General features: G+C 31.0%; 1 protein-coding gene across 3 annotated transcripts in view; it reads left to right on the plus strand.

Moving 5' to 3' along the window:
• Positions 1-26,379, plus strand: part of LOC113523163 (C3 and PZP-like alpha-2-macroglobulin domain-containing protein 8) — a 267,491-nt gene that overhangs the window by 143,857 nt on the left and 97,255 nt on the right. For all 3 annotated transcript variants that reach the window (XM_052898520.1, XM_052898521.1, XM_052898522.1), the window contains 3 exons: positions 8,358-8,543; positions 14,179-14,304; positions 24,378-24,601. In XM_052898520.1, coding sequence (XP_052754480.1) covers positions 8,358-8,543; positions 14,179-14,304; positions 24,378-24,601 — 536 coding nt within the window. The remainder of the gene's footprint in view (positions 1-8,357; positions 8,544-14,178; positions 14,305-24,377; positions 24,602-26,379) is intronic.

The raw sequence follows: 26,379 nt of genomic DNA on the forward strand, positions 1-26,379 counted from the left end.
GTCTCCCTCTGGTATATAGTATGAGATATGCAAAAAATATTACTAGAGATTTATGTAAATATGCAAATCTCTGGTATTCGTTTTATTTACCTACCTTGTACAGAACCTGGCATGGAGATAGTTAAAAAATCAATATTATCTTGTGATCATAAGAATGTGCTAATATTGTAAACAAAAAAATATGTATTATCTATAGCAAAATTCCTGTTCAAGTAAATTTATTATTTATCATTATTGTTAATGATTCGACTGCTTAAGAAAGTTTTAAAGTAAAAAAAAAATGAAATTAAAATTTATAACAGATTAATTGTTTAACATAAATTTTTAAATTCAATACGAAACAATGTAAAAGCTGTAAAATATGAAAACGCGAATGGTGCTTCAGTGCTCGTTTCTTTTCGAGTAACTTCCTTGTAACTCAATGAGCTATGAGTTTTCGGTTGATTGAAATTAACTTACTGAGATTCCATTAAAAATCTTCAGTGTGGGTAATACAACGGCCAGGGGTTTATTCATAAACCTCTTTGAAACATTTTTTTCTTTTGAAAATATCCCAGATTTACGGTTATTCGGATAATAAATCGAGTTTAAAAATTATTTTCGACTGAACGATATTATTCTTTTAACGAATAATGAATCATAGACTTAAAGCGACTCACTTAATTATAGACTTTTTTTAAACAAATGCTTCTATTGACCTATTTGTTTTTATATGTGTAACACGATAATTTCGTCATATTTAAGCCAATTCTAATAATTTTTATTTTTGTAATCGTTTATTTTTATTCCTGTGTTGTTCTTATTTTACTTTTGTTAGATGTTGTTCTTTTTTCTGAAAAGTAAAACCTTGAGTTCAGTAAAACCAAGAAAAATACGAACTTAATGTATTATTCTATTCAAAAAGCATCTCTTAAAGTTTGAGACTGGAATTGAAGTGTTCGTTGATTGTTGATTTAAGATTTTTAGTCACATGTTTACTGTTTATGGTAATTGAAGCATAATACTATTTATTATAGCATTGTGCTAGACTAATATATTATAGAAAAAAATATTTGTATTTTAAACTCTTATTAATCCTCTATCTAAAGAGTTAGTTTAAATCATTGCCTGTGATAGTGTATTACAGTTTTAAACATCTTAAACGAAAGTAAACATTTCTTATAGTAATTTAAAATATTATTTTGTAGAATTATTCATTAAAAAATTCTAAATTAACAGAAAAAAATCTTCATTTACAATTTAATTTTTTTTACAACGTAAGGGTAAACGAGCATGCGGCACACCTGATGGTAAGTGACTACCGCCCATGATCACGTACAACACCAACGGCATTGCAGGTGTGCTGCCAGAAAAAAAAGTGCTAAAAAGGGATATGTTCTTTCCTTGAAGATTATGATGTCGTATCGGTTCGAAAATACTGCTGCTAGAAGTTAATTCTAAAGAGTGGTACAAGAACAAATTCTACATTTTCAACTGATACAATTTTGTAATTCATTTGTGTTCACATTTCATTAAACATCATTCGTTCAAAAGAAATTTGAAAAATGTTCATAAGTATCAATATTCTGAATAAACAATCTGAAAATGAAATACTGCAATATGCTGAAGTAATTTTAAAAACTATTCGAGCAATAAGTCCTCTTGCTTGAAACTCCAGTCTCAGTTTCTCGTTGCTATCAATTTTTACTCGAGTGATTTTGACAGAGACACTACGAATAAAGTTATTCACGTGTATCGTTCATTAATTTCAACATTTCAAATCTTTGTGCGAAAATTAACTTTATTTATTGATGAATTTAGTTTGATTTTAATTAATACTAAGAATTCAGGAAGGCTTTATAACTTTTGGAGATGTAAAACAATTCATCTTATTTCTACTTTCTTGAGTTTGTTTGTTAGAGTCTACCCATTTAATGTAATGAAGGCTTAGTGAGATCAAAGATCGTAACTCGAAATTAGTTATATTAGTTCATTACATTCAACATGCCAATATTGTTAATTAATAAAATACCGTAACATTCTTACTTATAAATGTGAAAGTGAGTTCTTTGTTTATTATCTTTTGGCTGAACTTAACCAATTGTCATGAAATCGTGACATTATTACGAATACTGGACACAAGTTAAGTTAAATATATGAGGAATGTAGTCTACTAATTATCCTAGTAAATCAACATATCCCGGTAGTTTAGAATAACTCGCGGCTAAAAGTTAGTAAAGTATTAGATAACGTCGTTACTTACAGGTTCAAAATTAATGAAAAAATTCATCGAATAATAGTTAATACGAGTATCATAATATTTATCTTTTTTTTTTAACCACTAAGGTGGCAAACAAGTATCCAGCTCACCTGATGGTAAGCGGTTACCGTAGCTTATGAACGCCTGCAATGCCAGTGACATAATGCACGCATTGCCAACTGTGAAGAAACCTCTTTACCCCTTTTTCGAAGAATCCCGTGCTGTAGTTTCTTAAAAATTCTATAAGCTGAGCGTTTGTGGGAGAAACCATCTCTGAAATCGCAACCATCTAAGCTCTAAGCTATAGGAGTGAACTCTCTATCGATAGCGAGATGTGCGATAGTATAAAATGCCTATGGGCATCATATTGAACAATTCCTCTAAGCACAGTCCGATAGAACACGCAGTTAGGCAAAAACTCTCCTAAGGCTTAAGGGTTCGATATCGTTTGTAACCTAGAATCATCGATATCCAATAATTATACCTAATATTTAGATGAACTTACTGACTGGCTGACTGATGGAGTGATTTTTTTAAATTGAATATTAAAAGTTCAATCTCTAGTCAGGGTGCACGAAAATTGCAAATTATATATTTTTATCATTTTATTATCATTATTTTTCTTTATTTTTATCATCTACAAATATGGATAATACTGATTTAAGCTTATTATATGAAACATTAAAATAAATGTATTTGACTTTATCTTGTTTAGACATAAATGAATATTTATAATTATTATAAAAGATTATCGACTAATCAAACTTTTAGAATCAATACTTCAAAGTAACTTAATATTAAAGTACATCAAGGTGAACAGAAAACGATAGAGGTCTTTACGGGGATCGACCATTCACTTACCTGCTCATAATTTTTGCAATTCTTCTATCTACCTATTTTATCTACTAATGTAATATACACTCCAAGACTTGGCATTCCGTAACCCGTATTAAATAGCAAGGACGGGATGCCAATGACGCACTCAAAAAAAAAATCTACAATATCTATATACTAAAAAAAATAACGAAGTGAAAAATCACTGAGTCAATCATTAAGTAGCAGATGTCAACGGCGAAAGTCTCTCAAAGGAGTTGGAAGTCATCAATCTTGCGCTCTTAGTCTTCGAAAAGTGGACCTCTTGGTGCGAAGTGAAATCTCAAAGGTACCTAGTAATTTTTGTTAGGCAGCTGAGTAATATTCTAATAAATCACTCTGTCATAGTACATGTCTATAGGCAACAGTTACCACTTTCTATCAGGTGGGCTGTCAGCTTGTTTGCCATTCTAAGTTGTATAAAAAAAAAAAAAAAAAAAACTTCTCAATTTAATTAACATAGTATCAAAATTATTCATATCACTACACTACTCGCGTATATATTTCCTCGATAGGGATGTAAAATGTGTAAAGTTCTTATGTTCATAGAAATTTCAAATACAATCTGTTTGGAAATGTTAATTCACAAACTCTTTTTAAATTTATGTTTTTGTATTCAGAATGCTGTTCTAAGTATTGATGCTTTTTTTACAGTCTTATTTTCTTTAAATTTTTTTTAAATAGGTATCATCATCATATCTACCGTTAACTGTCCACTGCTGAACATAGGGCTCCCCCTATTGGGGGGTTTTGCTAGTAATTGTTGCACATCCCTCGACAGTTATGTTTCCATAGTTGCCTTTTACGACATCGTCGGGAAAAGAATGGATTACTCTTTATATGTTGGAACCACACGGCGATATACATATATTAAGTTACAAAGTTATTCTTCAGCAATTTATTTCTAACAAATAAAGGACAAATTTTATTATTTTTATTCTACATATTCCCATGTATTGATGTGTATAATACATGTTGTGTATTAGTATTATTTGTACAATCAAATTTATTAATTTTAAACTTATTTTTATTTTCATAATATTTCCTTCTTGCTCTTAATGATAACAATGTATTTTGTCTATGTTGTTTCACAAAGATCGTAAAGTAACTTTGCTTATTCTGCTGAAGGTAATTCGAATACCTTGCATGTAAAGTTTTACAAAGAATCTTTATGAGTTTTAACGAGAATGTTTGTCTATGGTTTATTTAAGTTTGTTTCTTTACAGAATTCAGAGGGTAAAAAGGCAAAAACTTGTTTAAATAAAAAGTCGTATCAGACATTATAATAGGTAAAGTTTGTTTGTAAATGATAAAAATCTTGTACTTTTCAAGCAACTTTCAAAGAGGTTCCCAATTTGTGTGTGTTTTTTTATGCCAATTATTTTTTTTTTTTAATTATTCTTTTAGCAATTTGTAATATGAGAACAGACTCGTACTATACTTCTATTAATTTCATATTCTTTTTTTTTATACAACTTAGAATAGCAAACAAGCTGACGGCCCACCTGATGGAAAATGGTAACCGTCGCCTATAGACATGAGCAGTACTATGGACATAACAGAGTATACTGTTTCGCCCATGATACCCCCATGCATTGCCATTCCTGAGGACTCAGGTGTTATACCTCTGTACCCTGTAAATTCACGCCATATCCCATCCTTTAAACCGAAACACAATCATGCAAACACAACTGCTCCACGGTAGAAACACGAATGGGACAGAGGTGGGTACCTCTGTAGCAATCGACTTTTGTACAAAGTCTCGTCATGAAAGTGATAATTTGTGAGATTATTTCATATATTATTGTAGTGATTACATAGCATAGTCACATATGTAATAATTTTTTTTCATAGTTAACATCATTTGCCCCTTTTATTTAATCATCATCATTATCATATCAGCTGTTAACTGTCCACTGCTAAACATAGACCTCTCCCATAAGAAGGGTTTTGCCAGCAGTTTCCACGCTTGGCAGGTGGAATTTTTAATTTAATGTATTGTAAGAATCATATGTTGTTAATAAAGTAAAAATAAATAAATAAACGTTAAATATTAATTTTATCATTATTAAAGCCTTTTTTCATGGAGTAAATTTACATAAAGTAAACATATGAAAATATCTGACCTAATCACCCCATGAAGATCATGTTTTTGTTCCGTATGTTATTATTAACAAAACTTTTTGAACAAATAAAGGCTTTTATCTCTAAACCTAATGGAATTTTATTAGTTAATTGAATTACCTGTATAAAGTAATATCCTTTGACTAGATTATTATTTGAAGAGGAAAGCTACACGCAGTATAATGAAATTTAATTACCCACAACACCCTGTGTATGTAGCTTTGGAGGCTAATAAATCTACCTACGTAGCATGTTAATAATATACCAACAAAATTTGTGGTTAGTATAAATTTGCAGAAAGTTATTCCGAGGTCTGCTTATAGCGAAAGTTTTGCAATTAACTTTAAGAACTCATTGAATTAATAAGGGGCTAATTTAAATAACGGTTGTACGAAAATAATCATAAACATTGCCGTTAATCCCGGAGACGACGAAACAAGGACCACCAAATAAGGTCTGAGTTAGAATAATTTTTGTGTTGATTTTACATTAATCGCTACATAGTATAAATCGAAGTCGCTGTCGTTGTCTGTCCGTCCCTATGTATGCTTAGATCTTTAAAACTACGCAACAGATTTTGATGCGGTTCCTTTTAATAGATAGAGTGATTCAAGAGGAAAATTTTATATGTATAATACACGTGTAATATAGTGGAGAAACACTGATAATTTTAGAGGTTTCAAATGTAATGTCATAATGTAATGGGGGTCCGGAGGCACTATTTAGTATCAGTATTGCACCCGTGCGAAACCGGGGCGGGTTGCTAGTAAAGTATAAAGTTAAAAATGAAGATAGGTACTCGTAGAACTGCACACTAAATCTTATTACTAAAAGAGGGATCGTAAGTTTGCAATATTTGACAGTGTATCAATATGTGATATTACTACGCTTCGCTGTAGTATTTGAGAAGACATGAGCCGATTTCAATGCATTACCATAGTACGAATAAAACTCAAATAAAAATTGTATTCTGTCATTAAAGATGAGAAATTATTTTAATCTTGACGATAAACTAATGTTATATTAAAAAAAAAATGTCATATAAAAAGAAACAGTGACCGTTTATCATCAGACGGCCTGTATGCATATTTGCCACAAAATTAGCATTTTTTGTGGGTTTCAAATTATTATTTTTTTCTAATTGAAATAAAAAATCTTATCGATAGTAAAAAGAATCCATTTCAGAACTGATATAGATTGAATTATAAAAAAAAAAGAGTTTAAATAAATAATAAATTATTAAAAATAAAATATGTTTACCTATTATTAAACGCAATAATATGTATAATTAAATGCAAATATTTTAGCTTTGTTTTTTGAAAGCATTGTAGATTTTACTATTTGAGCTGTGACCATTTTCTGATACTGTAACACACAAAAGGTATTTCATTTATATTTTTTATCTTTTTTTTACGTATTTTTACTTTTTTGTTTTGTATATATATATTTTGTTTTTTTTAATATATGTAGAGTTATATATACATATGTATATATAGAGTTACATATACACAATTCATATTATATAAGATACATATAAAATGGAAGTTTAAATTATCGCCATTTAATTAAAGTCATCATCATCATTAGATCAGCCATTAAGTGTCCACTGTTGAACATATGTCTCCCCTTTGGGAAGTTTTGCCAGTAATTGCCGCGCTTGGAAGCCTTGCCGGGTTGGCAAATTTAATAATGAATTAGTTTAATTAAAGTACGTGTACCAAATCATTGATTCTCTAGGAACGTTCAGGTTGAGACTAGAATTTCTTCAACATCTTTTCCATTTGGATGTGCTCCAAGTTCTTTTATTATCAATATCGATGACTCTTATAGCTTCACTAACGTTTAAATAGGGTGCACAAACTGCATTTTTAGTTTTTTTTTTTTTCTCAGTGAATCAAGTATCTATTCACTTTACTTTTTTATAATTTTACCGACTTTAAACTAATTTGCACGTGTCTTGTAAATTCATTTTTACAAGAACAGTTTTTTGTAATTTAATAATACTTATAAACTACAAACTTCTTAAGTAAGAATGTAAGAAATAATTTAAACTTAATTGCACGTTTCTCGTAAATTCAATTTTACAAGAACTGTTTTTTGTAATTCAATAATACTTATAAACTACAAAGGTTTTAAGTAAGAATGTAAGAAATATCTAAAGCACTATGTTTACCAACAAATTAAATTAAACCGAGTGACGGCGGTAGGCTCTCCCCATGTCACGTTGGATATGCTGTGAGCTTAATATGGGCACGTGGGTAGTTATATTCACCACATATATATGTCTCTGACTATCCTATTTGGGATTACAGTCGTAAGCATATTTATTTATAAGTTAAAATACTGTAACTAACATTTCGCGGTATGTTATTGTATTCAGTTGAGGAAAAATTAAATTAGTTATTTATTTATTTATTTATTTAACACTTTATTGCAGCAAGAATACAGGATTTAAGAATTTTCGATAAGTATAGTGTAGTACAAAAGGTGGTCTGATTGCTTAGCAATTAGTAAGGAAATAGTCTTATATTATTATATTATTTTATACGTATATAGTGTTAAGTTCGCCTTTTTTTTATATATGAATGAATTATTGAATGAATATACTTTATTTGTATTATACAATATAGGGAATAACCAAGACAATTAATAAGTGTAACGGTACAACTATATAAGTACTGTAAGGCGGTCTTATTGCTAGAAGTAATCTTTTCAAAACAACCTTAGGGTAATAGACTAATTGCTGTAGAAGTAGGTATGATAATATTGTATAATTAAGAAAACAAAACATTAAAGAATATTTTTTGTAAGATAAAATTGTAAATTTGTATATTTGAATTAGAAGTTTTATGAAGATATTTAGATAATTAATAAATATACATAATAATACTAATATTATTTAAATAAATAAATGACATTTCATTGTGTATAAATGAAATGTCATTTATTTATACTATACTGTTATAGATACAAGTAAAAACACTCATTTTCTGAGTTAATTTAGATAAAATTTACCATATATAGACTATAATTTGAAAACATAACACAAAAAGAGATAATATGTAACACGGGAATATATTAATATTAGTGTAGTAAATTACATCTGAATTTTTTTTTTCAGATTATGGAATCATCCTTCTCAAGATACCGTCTTCGCCAGCCACTCACTGCACCCTACATACCACAGTCGGTTGTCTTGGGAATGATGATTGCACAGCTAAGAGCCATAGTGTCATCAGACTACTTGGTCCAGTCAGGGATGTGATTGTCCGACCTGCTCGACATCATTATAGACCGGGCGAGACAAGTGAGTATAAACATTTTTTTTTATTAGAAGTTAGGTTCCTGATCGGACTTACCTCACTTAATAGACAATAAAATCTTTTATGAAACACGCTTACCTAGAAACGCTCGAGATACCGATTAAAATGATTTAAATATTATGTATGTTTTGTGATATTATATTTACAAAAAGCTGCATCTTGGTAAACTTAATAGAGAATTAAAAATGGTAGATATAATTGTCGTACGCACACTCATACGCACGTACGCACACACACACACGCATGCACACGCACAAATACATGCACGCGCAGAATCACATGCAAATTATTGAGTTGGTATTTTTTGGAATTTTTTTGGAGTTCTGATTTATCTGAATATTAAATTCATTCTTTATTCTATGAGCAAAAATCGATTTTAATCGTGATAAAACTATTATGAAACCAATATGAGCATAAGTAATCTCGAGTAAAAAAAAATCCTCGAAATCGGTTTACAATTGCCGAATATTAGGAATACAATGGGAGAAGTTTTTGTAAAATTCATATAAAAAATAATAATTATTCTTGCTACTAAGCAAACCATTATTTTTAATAAATGTATTTTATTTTTTTATTAAAACACCAACAAAGTATTTGCATATAAAATTGCGAATACAAAAATGAAGATAAAATGTTTTTCCGCACTGTGTTTGTTTTGTTGACATAACATTTTGCGTACTGCAAAAGGAGAGGAAACAGAATACACATTTCCAGTCAAATAAAATTAACCTCGTGTTGTTTTATTCCGGAAAGAATGGGTACTGAAATATTGAAGATAATTTACGGTTAATCCCTGAACAGGTATACGAAACTCACACATTATTATACAATATTAAGCAACAAGTATATATTGCACTGAAAAAATAAAAACAGCGTATTATATTATGATAAAATACACTTATTTTGTAGATACATTAGATAGAAAATATTTGAATTTCGTAGAATGCAGAATTGAATAAGTAGATGTTTCTTCACAACGAGAATAGACTGTATTCAATATAAAAAGAATGATAAAAATTGGTTCAGAATTGGAAAAGTTATCCAGTAACCAGGTTTGCCAGGTTTTTTGGAGTTTATTTTAATTATTAAGAGTTTATTGATATTATTTTTCCACGAAGTTACCTTCTATATCTAAAAAACCACAACACATGTTCATATCCGATTTCTATGCTTTTACATAAATTTTAAACGATTTTTTAATGAAGGAGTTTCTACTAGGTAATACGTTCAATTTTTTATGACTATGTTATTTATTTACGTAAAAATTAATTACGTCAATAGGTTTACATTCGGATTGGTCTTGTTTTAATTTTGTGATGATTATTCTTCAAAACAAATATCAAAGAGAAGAACAAATGTGACGACTGAAGAAATAAAATAAAAAAGAATAAATTGAGGACCTTCTTCTTTTGTGCATCACATGTTTCGAAACAAAATTGCAGTCTTTTTTTTTTTTTGATGGGTGAAAATGGTATGGTAACCCCGCCTGCGCTAACGGGATACGCTGGCGGAGCACCAGTGAAGGGTGATAGATGAGAATAAAAACAGGCCAGTTAGCCCATCATGATGAATTCATCAGGAATTAATCATGATAGTTTCCAGGAAGAACCGCGAGGAGGTCGACCTGGTTGGATATATTGCTAGCAATAGGATTCTCAGTCTCCATTACTAACAATCCCTTTCCCACCACAAAATTGCAGTCACGTTCTAAATTCAAATAGTTTCAATAGAAATATCTATGAAACATTAACTTTTAGATTTTCACTTTGCATAGTTTATGATTTAAAAGAGACGACAATTAATACGATTATTTAGATAGAAAAACATAAATTCTTAAAGTATATTACTATATTATCTGTCCTTGGGTTATCTCAACGTTTCGACCAAGAAGTCTACAATGAATCGAATTTCCGGATTTATGGGCTCAATTTCGTGTTTTTGTTTATACAGAAATCGGCCTAATAAATAGAACCTAATATTTGTTTCATCATAAATCCTACTATAAATATAATACTAAAAGTCCAAAAGAATGATATTTTAACATTTTTAATATTTTTGTTTATGTATTATGTAACTTTCACAATAAATTTGTTTTGTTGGGTCCCGAAATTTTCGAAAATATTTCATGGTAGGCCGTTAGGTTACACTATGGTCACGAGTAAACAATTAGTCTCTTATAAACCATCTACAAAACCTCTCGACGTTTATCGGCGTATTCACAATAAACTTTTTTTTGTAAACCAAAACGTGCTTCTTCAAGTTAAGCCGCGCATCCAAAAGCACTGATACTAAATTCTGGAATTTCAAACCAAAACCTTACTGAAGTTGTCCAACCGCTAAAACTTTCCCTTTATCGTTCAAGTTCGCTAACCCGGGTGTTACTCACAGTAATTAATTACAAAGCATCGTCCCATACATTTCGCTAACTACTGGTTTCGTGAACGTTTAGTTATAAATTAACTAGAAATTGCTGTTCAATTTCAATTTGTACAGCTTTGTACTATAGTAGTTATATTATATTATATTGTAGTTATATCACAATATAAGTAGTTCTTTATACTGTAGTCATAAACTGTATATATCTTTACCAGTTATTTTTATTAAAGATAAATATGTAATTTTAACTCTGCCTGCGTTATTAGTTTACGCTTGATGATAATTGAGACTGGTGTCAGATTAATCAGTTCATCGTGACAAATGCACCAGAAAATAATCTCGAAATTAAGTTTCCAAGCAAAACCGTGTGGAGATGGGTCTGATAGAATATTTGTTTGCAAGGGGTCGTTAGTCCCATTACTAACAATCGCCTCCGCCTAATACTAATATTTATATATTAATCCAATACTAATTATGTAACAGCTGTATCGGCTTGCTCCCTACCACATTGGATTCTAATATGCTCGGCAAAGATTATTAGTAATAAATAAAACACTTAATTGAGTCCGAAAATTCGGAATTTCATTTCATGGTAGACCCTCAGATTACACCGGCCGGTGTCACGAGTGTACTGACGTAGCGGTGTCATGTCTCCGCTTTCGAAGCAAAAGTATTTTCTTCTACCCAATCATTGACATATATCACACAAATTGTGTTTCAAACTATATCCTATACAACAGAACAATTTTAAAGTGTATGGACCCATTTATTTCTATTTTTTTTTGTATTAATTTTGTCATTTAGTGAATTTCATTTCTTATTTTATTATTATTTTAGCCATTAACTCAACTGAACACAAATCTTCCTCATAAGGGGAGTTTTGTCAGTAGTTGCCACGCTTGGCAGACGGGTTGGCAACCGCAAAGTTAGACTTTTACAGATGTTTTAAGAGGGACGCTGCTGCTCACCCACGCCCTCCTTTAGTCGCCTCTAACACCCACAGGATAAGAAGGGGCGGCCCATTCTGTGCCGAGGCATACACGGAATCTCATTTTCTTTTGTGGAATAAAATTTTATTTTTAATAATTTTTTTTATTATTTGCCTAATTTATTTCAAACAAATTCAATGGTTCTTTTGAACAAATATATAAATCTTACTTCCGTGATCCACACATCACAGTATACCTTTTCGATTAAAAATAATTATAAAAGTCAGCTCAGAACTGACTAGAATATAGGGTATATTCTATAATAATATATCTAATAGTGTTGAAAACAAATTAAAATAAAAAAAAATTTAAAACATTTTGTTTTCTAGTTGAATGGAAATTAATTCTTAATACTTAAAGATATACACAAAAAAAAAAATACAATTAAAATGAGAAAATCCTTGAATATTATTGAAATCCACTGAAAAGTCTTGATAAGAGAATAATGGATAAAAAAAAAATTAAAAAGCACAACTCATAAAAATACCCCGTGGACATAATTTCCGTTCGTTCATCTATAAACTCCTGAAAGAAATTAAAAAGTAATTTGTAAATAGAAAAAAGAGCCGCATACCAGATTAAAAGAAAAACGGACATTAGCATTTATGTGGGCATTACCTTAAGCATTAAAAGTTTTGATTGACTGAGTACTTTGTTGTAATTAGATGAAATAAAGCATAAGATAAGTAAACTAAATTTTATATTTAAAAAAAAACTCGAAAACATAAATAAGATGGAGTTACGACTTAAAAACATGTTAAGGTCTATATATGCAGGTTACTTATGGTAGTGTATAACTAATGCCATTGAATATTTATTATCTGATTCGCTCAGAAATTTATAATAAGTATTTTATAATTTTTATTAAAATTTGTAATTTTTATTTACTTTTTAATCCCATCTCAATGTGACAACAGCAGAGGTTGCTTGACTGTATTTTTTAATCAGTATTTTTTTTTAATCTCATAATCAACGCTTTGGTTATAAATAAAAAGATTAAAATAATATAAATTATGCGTTTTAAATCATAATATATTTTAATTAAATGAGCATTTTTCTATTTAGCAGTACTGCTTTCTATGCCACTGTGTTAGCTTGACTGGAAGAAATCTTTTTTATAAATAAGTTCGCCTTTGCTAATATATCATTAACTTCTTGTTATTGTATGTAACTGTATGTTTTAGTGCAATAAAGAATATATATATGTGAAAAACGATAATTACTTATTAACTATCATTATTTAGCTACATATAAAAGAGTGAAATGTAAATTTCTTATATAATTTAGCAAAAAAAAAATGCAATATAATTTATATTCTTTATTTAGTGTAAAGTTTGACTAGTATAGAATGCCATCTCGCATTAGGTTCGCCCTGTAAACATATTTTAATGTGTTTAAAAGTACAAATAAATAAATATAATATTTTTGTTCCAATGCTCTAATAAGTATGTAACAATGTCTCTACCATAATTCTCGTAAAAGCGGAACATACGAAAGTTTATTTGCCCTCGTATCGAAGTCTACATTTTATGTTTCTGTCTCAGTCATTAATTTTTACTTTGTTGCTTTACGTTTCGGTTTTATGTTTGTGACGTTAAGTTCCGATTAGATGCTCGTGAAGCGATTCTTAAATTTATGTTAAGCGGAATTATTGCATTACATATTTAATCAACAATATTACAAAGTCAGATAACTTTATTACATTGGTAGGTTTCACAAATAATTCTGTAGTGTTTTTTGTTACGTTATTCTTATTTACATTTTGTATCCCGTGTTACGGAGCGGGCGTTAATACGTACGGCACAGTGTCTTTGTGACTAATGTAGTTATTACCAATCCTAAAACGAAAACTGTAAATTAAGCTAAAGTTCCCGCAATAGACCTTTTTTATTTATTATTTATATATTTGTACAATATATATACTTGACTTTATATTTGCTATTTAATATTTAATCCTCTCCTGTAAAATTATCAGCATTAGTACTCGATCTCTAGTGAGGATAACTTTCTATATTTCTTTCGACATAAGTTGTATAATTTAAAGCCAAAAAAAAAATACAGTTATGGCATCTATACATATTAGGGATTAAGGAGAGCATAGTTTTGATTTCTTATCATTTCATCATCATCATTTGAAGGAAACAATAAAGCTAATTAAACACCTTAACATATGTATATTATAAATTGATGCTGACGTTGGTGATTTTATCTTATTGTAATATTATAAATTTTTAATACCATATTTTTGTTTCAGTAACATTCTGGATCCTGGCGCTCGATCACGACTTACGTTTAGTTCGAGACGAACTGGCATACGTGGCGCTCAGTGATCCGGCCGGCACGAAAGTCGCCATATGGGATCAGCTTTCCATGAACGAAGGTATTTTTTTTTCTTTCAATTTATAATGTAGTTTATTTGAATTCCTGCACAAAAAATTGTATTAACTAATATATCTGTTTGTATTGAATATATGTATTTTTTATACATAACTATGAATATTTAAAAAAAATGTATCAGTTGTTTATTTAGTATTCTAGTAATTCGTTAGGAGCACAGTTGATGTTATTTTTTTTATTTATTATTAATTATACAATCAATTTATTATCAATAGCATTAAATCTTTCATTCGTTATGTCATGGACAACTTCAAATAGTCTCATGGAACCTAATTCCGCTGAATCTTCACTAAATAGTAATTGATCTTAGTATTGAGTTAGACATATGTAAAAATCTTCATATCAAGTCCTTCAAGTGGTGAGTAGAGTAAGACGAGAGTCAATTCCACAGTCTCCTTCTAATTCACTTTCAAATACATTACCATAAATATATATATATATATATATATATATATATATATATATATATATATATATATATATATATATATATATATATATATATATATATATATATATATATATATATATATATATATATATATATATATATATATATATATATATAATTGTAAAAAAATTATAGACAGAGAATAGACATCCGAGTGACCCTTGTCAATTACAAAATAAATAAATAAATTCGTTTCCGAATTGGCAATAATATTGCGTAATATACGCAGCACGAAAATGTAGATTTTTAATGAAGTTATTTTGTATCTAATAAAAATTCATATTCATATCACTTCCTTTTTATTTGGGACAGGCTTACTAAAATGATAATATACATGTCGAAATTTTGTACTTTCCAAGTATACGTACATCTCTTGAGGGATCACGTTTCGTAAACAATAGAATAAGGTTCGCGTAATCTTATTCAGTCTAAGAGCGTTTTCTTGTAACTTTGTCGATGGATTCAGTCCGCCGTTGTACCTGACAGATTCAATTTCCGATGATCCTTAAAGTTTTTTAATATATTTCTGCATGATATATTTATAATACAAGCTTGTACACGTGATTTCGTTCGTGTGACCGAGATCAGCCACTAACCGGGATAAATAGTAGCCTACCAACAATTTGTGGATGGAAAAGGACATAAGTATCCTTTTCTGTTCCAAACAGGACTATATAAATAAACCCAAAACATAATAGATGAAAGATTATTTCATCATCATGATCTTAGCCGTCAATCTGCTAGCGTCAAGCCGTCAAAGCTGAACATAGGGTTATATAATTTTTATTGATACTTGCTAATCTCTTATCAGAGATAAGCTCGCCTTTGTTTATTACATTTAAAATTAATTGTTCTTAACATTATGTTTGTGTACAATAAAGAATAGTCTAATACTGTAAATGTGAGAGCTAGTTTATTTTTTTTAATAGATGATAATGAAATGGTAACCCCGCATGCGCTGTCGGTATACACCGGTGGGGCACCAGTGAGATATGATAAGTGAAAATGAAAGAGCAGGTCAGTTAGCCCATCGTGATAAATACACCTGAAATTCAGCACAATGGTTTTCAGGAGCGATAATATGAAGGTCAACCTGACGGGGTATATTGCTAGCAATGGGACTGGTAATCCACATTACTTATAATCCCCCCCTCTCGCTTGTGAGAGCTAATTAATTACTTCTTGGCATTTAACGACCAATCGTCATGAAAGGTATACGATTACTATTTGGGATGTAAAAGGACTTAGGTTAATATTTGTCTTGATCAGTCAATATCCTGATTATATCATATCCTGAGATGTCGGTAGGGGCCGCCCTAGACGGACGTATGTTGACCAAATAGGCGACGTGCTGAAAAAGGGTCAAGTTAAAAGTACTCGTAACCGGCGAGCGTGTATGAAAAGATTGATGAATGTGGAAGAAGCGAAAGAGGTTTGTTTGAATCGAAGCATTTGGCGTTCCATTGTTTCTGCCTGCCCTAATAGGAGACAGGCGTGACAGATATGTATGTATGTATGTACCATATCCTGATTGTTAGAAATATTAATAAATTTATTAAGAATCTAATTATTAAAAGATAAGCAACACCGAAGGAGTCCTATTCAAATCAAGCGAGGTGTTGAAATATGATAACTTAGTTAATAAAGTCTTTAAAATCCTTGAAGTTGACATTATGAAAAGTTTTACAATTACAACTACAGTTGGTATTAAAGACATCAAAATTTACTAAGAAACCAAGGAGCTTGAAACCGTTGCTATCAAAGCGTGAACTCAATTAAAGTCTACATTCATTAACTTTGGCTCTCCGCAAATGAGCTAGTGAAGTTAAAGTTATCATTCGTATTAGTTACGTAGTTTTGAATTATTGCCAGGCAGATAATTGTTGCAAATTTTGTCTCTATGATCGCTTTGTAATATTGTCTTTTGATTTACCCAAAGTTTCAGGGCGCAATATATCTTATTAATGTAATAAAATTGTACATAGACCACGTTTGTACATGAGGGTTATGTAATAAAAATGGTTTTGGTATCAATTGGCCTTAGCAAGAGAGAAAGATCTCAATAAGACCAATAGATAATAAAACTGTATATTTGTTCTAACATCATGCAAAAACTACTGCATCAAATTGGTTGCGGTTTTTACAGTAATGTTTCTAAAGCTAAATTAAAATCTAATGGATATTTTAACTTGATATACCATCTAGAAAGTCTACTTCGTTGGTATTTATTCCATATTATAAAAAGCTAGTAGTCTATAAATATATTATGGAATACTAAACCTTAATTTTTATGTCAATTTGAATGTAAGGTGCAATATTTATACTGTATCATTTTTAATTAACAAGCTAGTTTCGTGTTTATAAATACCTATGTCCCTTAAGAGATCCGACGTTAAGGTAGATATATTTACAAGGCATAGATGTTTGTGATTACGTTCTATCATAACATATCGTAGTATATTGGAAGATTGTATATATTGAGTCTTGGTAGATATATTTATTGTGTGAATACATTATTGTTAAAGATTCTATACGTTTCAAAATATCCCTTACCTTCACGTAGGTTCTATAATACGTATTTCTGTTATTTCATTGTAGTATTTTATATATTTCTTATATCCTGTACATGACTTTCTGTGCACGAGAAGCCCGTCAGGCCGCATATGAAATACTGTTCTCACTATATTGTGGGTAAGAGATCGCCAAAGTACCGACTCCTTCCGTTGCATTCATGGTCGGGCATTTCATTATATGTTCTTTTTTATCGATAGTCAACGCCTTACTGTCCGACTTGATCCACTGAAACTGCGCAGAGATGTTGCATCTCTGTGCATCTTCTACCGAATATATCATGGGGAGTGTTCTGAGGAATTGTTCGGATTGACAATCTGCTGCTGATTTTCAGAGAGACGCCACAAACTAAAGTCTCTCCCAATCATCTGGACGAGTGGCGGTCTTCAACACGTGCGAAAGGGGAGGCACTTTCTTCCACCACAGCCATTCTTTGGAATCAACTTCCAGCAAAATGATAATTAAATAAAACCCCACGATATCATATACATTTTAAATAAATAAATATTTATATTATTAGAAAAAACACTTGTATTCTTCCACAAAAAGTTACATTGATCATGGGCGGCGGTTTTTCCATTTAAGACTTTTTTTCAGGTTATTTACATTACCTCGTTTCTCCCTGTGTTGTAAAAAAAAAAACTTGAAGAATAATGGTTTTTCTAATAATTTTCTATCTCACTATATTTGTCTGCCTGTAAGAAGGCAGCTTGCAGAGCTTGCAGCTTGCTTTAAGAAGCAGGCTGTTTGTCTGCCTCTTTAAAAAATAAACCCACCATTGCTATTGGCGATGGTCCATAAACATTTCATTATGTGTTGTTTTTTAGAAATGAATAAAAAATATAAAAAAACATTTACATACATGTGTTTGCATGGCTGTGTTTTGGTTTGAAAGGTGGGATATAACGTTAATTTACTGGGTACGGAAGAATAACATCTGAGTCCTCAGAAATGGCAACGCATGGGGGGTATCATGGGCGAAACAGTATACTCTGTTATGTCCATGGTACTGCTCATGTCTATAGGCGACGGTTACCACTTTCCATGAAGTGGGCCGCCAGCTTGTTTGCCATTCTAAGTTGTATAAAAAAAGGCTTTGTCAGTAGTTGCCACACTTGGCAGGCGTGCTGGCAAACACATTTAGATTTTAGTGACGTTTTAAGAGGGACAATAGTGTCCCTATTCCTTAACCATTAAATTCCCTTAATCGCCTTAATACGACACTCACGAGAAAGAAAGGAAAGGAAACCATATCAATGTGTATACAAAATTCCATCAACTATTATTAACATATTATATAAATATTCTTAAATTACTTACGAGTACATTGCTGGGTCTCTAGTGACCATATAAGTCAGCAGCTGTGAATTTGCTTCTAACTTTTAGTTTCCATTCGTTATTATCGCGAGGTGGCGAGAAAAGTTCAAACTGCATTGGTAGAGAGAACAATCTCTCTAATTGCAAAGTAACTTTTGTTATTGTGGCATAGGGAAGTCAGTAGAAATATTATTATAAGTGGAAACAAACTTTTATTTCTCGTATTGGTAACATGGAATAGTATTCAGTTTTCATTGTTCCAGATAAATATTTTTATTCGTGAAACAAAGCTATGAAAATTGCTTGGAACATATACTTTATGTTTATGTGTAGTATTATAATGTTTCACAGATTTCTATATTCCCTGTACTGATTAATACTTACAATAACATATCATTAAACAGGACATACTTTTCTGTCATCGAATTATTTAAAATGATTACAATCGCTATATGCTTCTACGTTCTAAAAGAATTTTGAAAAGGCAATATTTATATTTGAATTTATTCCAATTTTTGGGCATATGTCTAACGATCCGCACTCATTCTAGCAGCCTACGCTCTCTTGGGACATAATCAGATACGGCATGAGTGGGTTTCCATGGGTCTTTTATGTTGTATATAATTTCGCAATAATTTATATTTAGGTATAATATACCTAATCTGTTTACTGAATTTTGTTATTTTGAATTCTGTATACTTTATCGAGAGGAGACTTAACGTTAATAACACTTAACACTGTATAATATTTTATTAGACTATAATATTTGATTGGGCAAACATGTTGACAGCTTTGCTAATAGAAAACAGCAATACATATACTGATTATTTGATTAGAATTATTTTGTCATTATTACTACCTGAACTTATTAAAACTGACATCCAAACAGCAGATTGGATTATTGTTCTATAAGAAACAGATTGCCAAAAAAAAAAAAAAATGGGGTTGGAAGTAATAGTATTGGTCAATCTTCGAGTATTGGCTGTTGGCTTACTGGGTGCAAATCTTTAGAAAAATAGATATTTAATTATGCGGTGAAAAATATTGAAAATTGTCGTGGATAAATATTTACAAACGCGTCTATTATATAACTCACAAATTATATAATGTATATAATAGAGAACTAGTACACATTATGATTATATAAATATACTTATATATACAAATATATATTATAAAATATACATACATATATAAACACACATTCATACTATTAATAATATATTGATAATTAAATAACTATGATAAACAAACGTGATGATAATAATGACTGCAAAATATTTAATTAAACAATTTTTAATGTTTACTGTTGGACATCATGTTTTATGCTTGGGTCATTAAGTTCTCTAGGAAAAGAGTATACGAGATAGATAGCCTGTTACTTTCATTTTTCTCATTATTACTTTCATCAGAAGAACTATCAGATTATTTGTCTTTTTTACGCAACTTAGAATAGCAAAGAAGCTGACGTACCACCTGATAGAAAGTGGTCGTTGCCTATAGACATGAGCAGTACCATGGGCATAACAGAGTATACTTTTTGGCCCATGATACTCCCCATACGTTGCCATTCCTGAGGACTCAGGTATTATTTCACTGTACCCTGTAAATTCACTGCCCTATTCCACCTTTCAAACCAAAACACAGCTGTGCAAACATAACTGCGTCACGGTAGAAACACGAATGGTACAGAAGTGTCCAAGCAAACGACTTTTGTACAAAGTCTCCTTCTGTTTAGGAATGTTAACAAAATAAACACGACACGACTACTGTCGATATAAGACAATAATAAAAATCTACTTTTTTATTTAAAAGATTAAATTAAATTACTTTTATTGACTTTAATAACTGAATTAAGATAAAATAAATACAAATTACTTATGTATTGTTTTGTATCATCTTCTATATGTGAAATAAGCCGCTATTCTTCATGCGTTCTATGAAAGCCTTATCATGTCACCTCCCATGTCGACCCATGTCAAATTCTGATAGATTGGAATTCATTTAGATATCCGATTAAGCTATCGCACAAGTAGCTATAGTTAAATTTTATATGCGATGGAATTTAAAAGACTCATTATAAGAATGTGAAGGTTATAACCTCATCATCATATCAGCCTTTAACTGTCCACTGCAGAAAATAAACCTCCCCTTGGGGGGTTTTGCCAATAATTGCCATGCTTGGCAGACGGATTGGCAACTGCAGTAAGGCTTCAGATATGTTTTAAGAAGTACGCTGTTGCCCATCCCTTGCCCACCTTTAGTCGCCTCCTATGACACCCACGGGAAAGGAAGGCGTTGCCAATTCTATGCCGGGACCACACGGTCGTATAACCTCATATTTGAACTTAAGAAACTCTGATTAATATATGGTTGGTGTGAAATTTTTAACAACTTTCTTTTATCCAAACTTTTTCTTTGTGATATTTACAGGATTTCGTTCTAACATAAAAGATTTATTTTGTTGCACGGAATGAAAAAAATGTGTGTCATTTATCGAAGTTATTTTACTTAGGTTATCCTCATAAATAAAACGAGGTTACATCTTTTATGTATTTTAGGATTTTAACAAAATATGACATATCAATCATGAAATCATTGATGTTCCAAATGATATATTGATTTTTATATTCATTGTAGGTACATTTAAGCCGACAACAATTTATCAAATATGAATAAAGGATACCTACTATGACATGGAAATTCTTTTAACAAGAAAAAGGATCAAGTTAGCTTTACCTGACACATTCAGTTTCAGACCCCCTAATGCGATAACACAAAGGCCCACCCCGTATACAATGGAGATTTTTTTCCAATATGACATGTAACAAAACGTTACTTAAAATTTTATATCGTTAGGAGAATAATCTATTTCTTGTACTTAGCAATATCTTATATATAAAATTCTCGTGTCACGGTGTTTGTTACCAAACTCCTCCGAAACGGCTTCACCGATTTTCATGAAATTTTGTGTGCATATTGGGTAGGTCTGAGAATCGGCCAACATCTATTTTTTATACCCCTCAATGATAAGGGTGACCCACCCCTAAATATATTTTTTTTATTTTTTTGACATTTTTTTTATTTTTATCTTATTATAACTAAGCATTGAAAAATACATACAGCTTCAAATTTTTACCCTTTTACGATCAACCCCTGTTTTTAATAGCGATTTTTATATTTCTTAATAAGTGGTAAAACAACGTTTACGGGGTCAGCTAGTAAATATATAAAATTCTGATTAAAGACATTTATAAGATATTTTTTAATATTAAAGTAGCTAATCTTAACTAATATTATAAATGTGAAAATCAGTTTGTTTTTTACCTCTTGTCGCGTACAATAAGAAACGAATGATAGCAACACCGGATGTGCCCCAGGATTGGTCCGTCTACGTTACGAAAAGGGAACAAAACTTTGCTGTATGTGTCAACGGACTATTTTAAAAAAAAATCAAGTGGATCAACGCAACGGCTCTTATGTAAATTTATAGTTTTATAAGTATTCGCAAATAAAATCAAATAATTCAAGCTTGTTTATATGAAATTGACCTTCTAACTATCTGTTGAAAACATCAGCACGTACCACCTCTTGTCGTCTTAACCGTCGCTATGTAATGTGTTATATATGAAATGGAGATCGACATAGGCTACTTTTAATTTACTGTATACTACAAAGTTGCTGGTAAAAGCATCAATATATGTTGTTGTATGAGCTGTTAACTGTCCACTGTTGAACATAGTCCCCCCCATCGACCATAAGGGAGGATTTTGCCAGTAATTTCCACGCTTGGCAGGCGGGTTGGTAAACGCAGGTTAGCTTTTGGAGATGTTTTAAGAGGGACACTGCTGCCCGTCCCTCCATCGTAAGCTCCCTGAGTCGCCTCTTACGACACCTACGGAAAAGGAAGGGATGGCCTATTTTATAGCAGTACCTAAACGATTACATACAATTAATCAATCAATTGATATCAATCATTCATTATGATGATGCTGATGATGAACGATGATAATTAAAAAGTAAAAGTACTCTACTTGATACTTCATAAGTTGACAAAAACAAATAAAATTAATAACGCAAACACATCATATGAGAAATGACATCTCAACCCTGTCACCAAAGGGTCCCTTCGTGTTCAAGTTTGATTAATTATATTCGCGGACCCTCTTAAAGTCACATGTCATATCGGATAGCAAAAACTTGATAGTGGAGCCACGTACTAACTTTAACGTTACATTTGTTAGTTTCGAATGAGTATTAAATTACATTTTGCTTGAAATAAAAAAAAAAACATCATAAGATAGTTTTTGCAAACTTTTGTTGATATTAAAAAGAGAAAACATTTGATTTTGATTAATTGACATTTTATTATTGACTTAAAAACTACTGAGTAAATTTAAAGAGTTCTTACACTTATAAAAATCTGCATTATCAGCGAATGATTTAGGTTATACATTATTTAAAAAAAAAACTTAGAGATCTTTACGAAAATTACAATAATATGGTACTACATGGTATGGTATTACATGGTATCAAACATTTGCTTATTAAAACCCAATATATGCGTACTAAAAGCTGTGTGGTTCCGGCATATGCCACCCCTTCCTTTCCCGTGGGTGTCGTAAGGAGCGACTAAGAGAGAGCGAGCAGCGTTCCTCTTAAAACATCTCTAAAGGCTGCGGTTGCCAATTAACCTGCCAAGCGTGGCAACTACTGGCAAAATCCCCTAAGTGGGAGGCTTATATTCAACGTTGGACAGTTAAAGGCTGATATGATAATGATGATGAAAGTACTAATTTATGCTTCTATCTATTTATGTAAAGCCGGGACATTGCTGGTATATTATATTTAGGAAGATTTCCATCAATCTCATTATAACCAACGACACTTCAGGACCGTACAACTTCGCTTGTGTTTTTCTCTCGAAGTTTATCCTTTGTCGAAAAGAGATTTACGGATAAATAACTTTGGGAATGCAATTAATAAAATTTAAAACTCCTCGCCTCTCTCTTTAATAATTAGGATTTGGTAGGGTTTACTGAGTTTTTACTGTTGTTATAGGTTACAGATCGCTTAGAATAAAAGGCAATAATTCGAGCTGAAACGTAAATCTTGATCTAATGGGTTCATATATCTTTCCTATGATAGTCCATCATGTTGCAACAATGAAGCACTTTTTATAAATTCTCGTCTGATCATATATCAACAGTATTGAGAGAGTCATTACATACTTGTGACGGTTGTTAAGTTAATCTATATTTTTTAACTTAGCCAGAATTGAAGCATTTTCGTAATATTTCCGACAGTTTTTAGTATTTAACCTACTACATAAAAAGGAAACAAAATCTGTATTCGGTTGTATTTTCTCTTATATGTTTTACCTCAGAATATCATTTATAAACCGATTTAAAAATTCTCTTTTTATCTGAAAGGATTAGATTTCGGATAAAAAGAGAACTTTCAGATTAATCCATTGCAATTTATTCAAAATCGATTTAGTTGTTCAGTTTTTAAATGAAATAACTTTTGAAGGTATCGTATTTGTATTGGGGTTACTTCAGAGTCGACAATGTACACGTGACATCTCTAGTGTTGTTGGCGTCTATAGACTACAGTGACTGTCTACCTTCAACCATGCTCTATGCTTATTTGTTACTATCAGAGTATAATCAGTTATACTCACTGCATAATGTAATATATGTAATTTTAATTCACAGGCGTCCGAAAACTCAGCGCCGTGTTAGCAACTGGAGCACGTTCTGGCACCTGGCGGATTGAAGCCCGTTGCGGGGGAGGGTCTGCTCGTGTGGATATCACGGTCGGAACCAAAGCTGGTAACCTAGCATCAGCAGCCCCAGCAGCAGAACAGCATTATGTGGAGCTGCGATTTGCTGACAGCATGAGACGACGATACAAGCCTGGACTACCCTTTGTGGGACGTGTAAGTAATCGTTTATTTTCCAATAGGTATTTTCCGCAATTTTGTTTATGTTTATTAGTGCATAAAGTATTCTATGTATTGTATTAGAATACTACCTACTTATGTACCAAATTTCATTAAAATCTTTTTGGCCGTTTGAGCGTGATTAAGTAACTAACTTATATATAATATTAGTTGAATTATTATTTTGATATATATTCATTATATGATTATTTATTTTACGCTAAAAATATTAAGATCCAGAAATACATAGGTACGAATATCTGGATCTGTAGTGCAACGTGTAATTTAATTAGGATATATTTAAATAAATTGTAAATGAGTATTACTCAAACTGAGAATTGATTTAATTGTAAGAGTGGCTACATGTCGACAATAAATGGATTTTACTTTAACATTAGAATTATAATGTCTCCTTACTTTTTGCTAGGTATAAAATAGCTGTAAATAGCTCACATTACATTGAATTCCATGTAAGAATCGTCGGACCGTTTTTTTAAGACTTAAGTTTTCCTACTGAGAGAGCTCTACAACCAGCGATCCGGCCAACTGAAAGGAAATAAAAACAGATACATTCAAACGCAAAATCACTGAAATTTTAAACTGTTTCTCAACTACGGGCGTTTTATTTTATTCGTGTTCTTTGAAAGTTGGACACAGAAAATAGTCGAGACTTTAGACTTACTTTTTTAACGTTCGAGTTTTGTTTAGCGACCTACATTAGATATTGTTTTGTTTTTAACAGACTTTAAAATCCAATGTTTGCTATAAATTTCAATATAATTTTTGGTTTTTATTTGTATCTGTTAAATATTTGCCAACAGACTATCGTTCTATTTTAATGATACTCTATTCAAGACAAGATTTCTGCAATATTTTTTCCAAATGTGATTATTTTTTAAACGAATAGATTTATTGCTATGCATTCTTTGGAGTATTGTATTGTAGTATGGGATAAATAGTGTCAAGATTGAAATAAAATGAAATATATTTGCTGTAAATGTCGTATATAATAAGATGGAATTAATGGCAAAAAGTAGCTTGCAATAAGTAGTTTGGCATGTAACATTTTTATACGTAATTCATAATATTATATTTATCTAGTATTTATTTGTCAATTAACATTTCATATTAACATTTTACTCATTGTAATAGGTGCATTATAATATTAAAATCAATTTTCTTTTTGCTGAACAAAATATTTAATATTTTTTTTGTGAGTAAATCTTAATAAAGTGGTTACTTTCGGATGGTCTTTGAGATTATGAATGATATCGCGATAAGAACTTTATTACAAGATCCAAATTAATTTTATCAAGTTTGAAGTCCGTTTGAATTTCCTACTAAATCCGAAAGTTAGTCGAAAACTCTCAGGTAACCGTTAACAAACCAAATTAACACAAAAGCTGTGTATAAAGTGGAAGGAGGAGGAGATGAGTGAAATCCCAATTATGTTCTAGTACTCCCATATTTATTAGGAATTATCTGAATATATAGTTATATAATCATTATCATCATATCAGCTGTTGACTATCCACTGCTGAACATAGGCTTCCTCTTTTTGAAGGGGTTCTGCCAGTAGTCGCCACGCTTGGCAAGTGGGTTGGCAACCACAGTTATTGGCGATGTTATAAGAGGGATGCTGCTACCCATCACTTGGCCATTCAGTTCCCGTAATCGCCTCTTACGACACACACAGAAAAGAAAAGATGGCTCATTCTATGCTTAGACTACACCCAGACTATGCGACGGAATATATACTATTCTAAACTAATATA

The sequence above is a fragment of the Galleria mellonella genome, unplaced genomic scaffold (assembly GCF_026898425.1).
Source record: "Galleria mellonella isolate WM207_F2 unplaced genomic scaffold, CSIRO_AGI_GalMel_v1 utg44, whole genome shotgun sequence".
Lineage (NCBI taxonomy): Eukaryota > Metazoa > Arthropoda > Insecta > Lepidoptera > Pyralidae > Galleria > Galleria mellonella.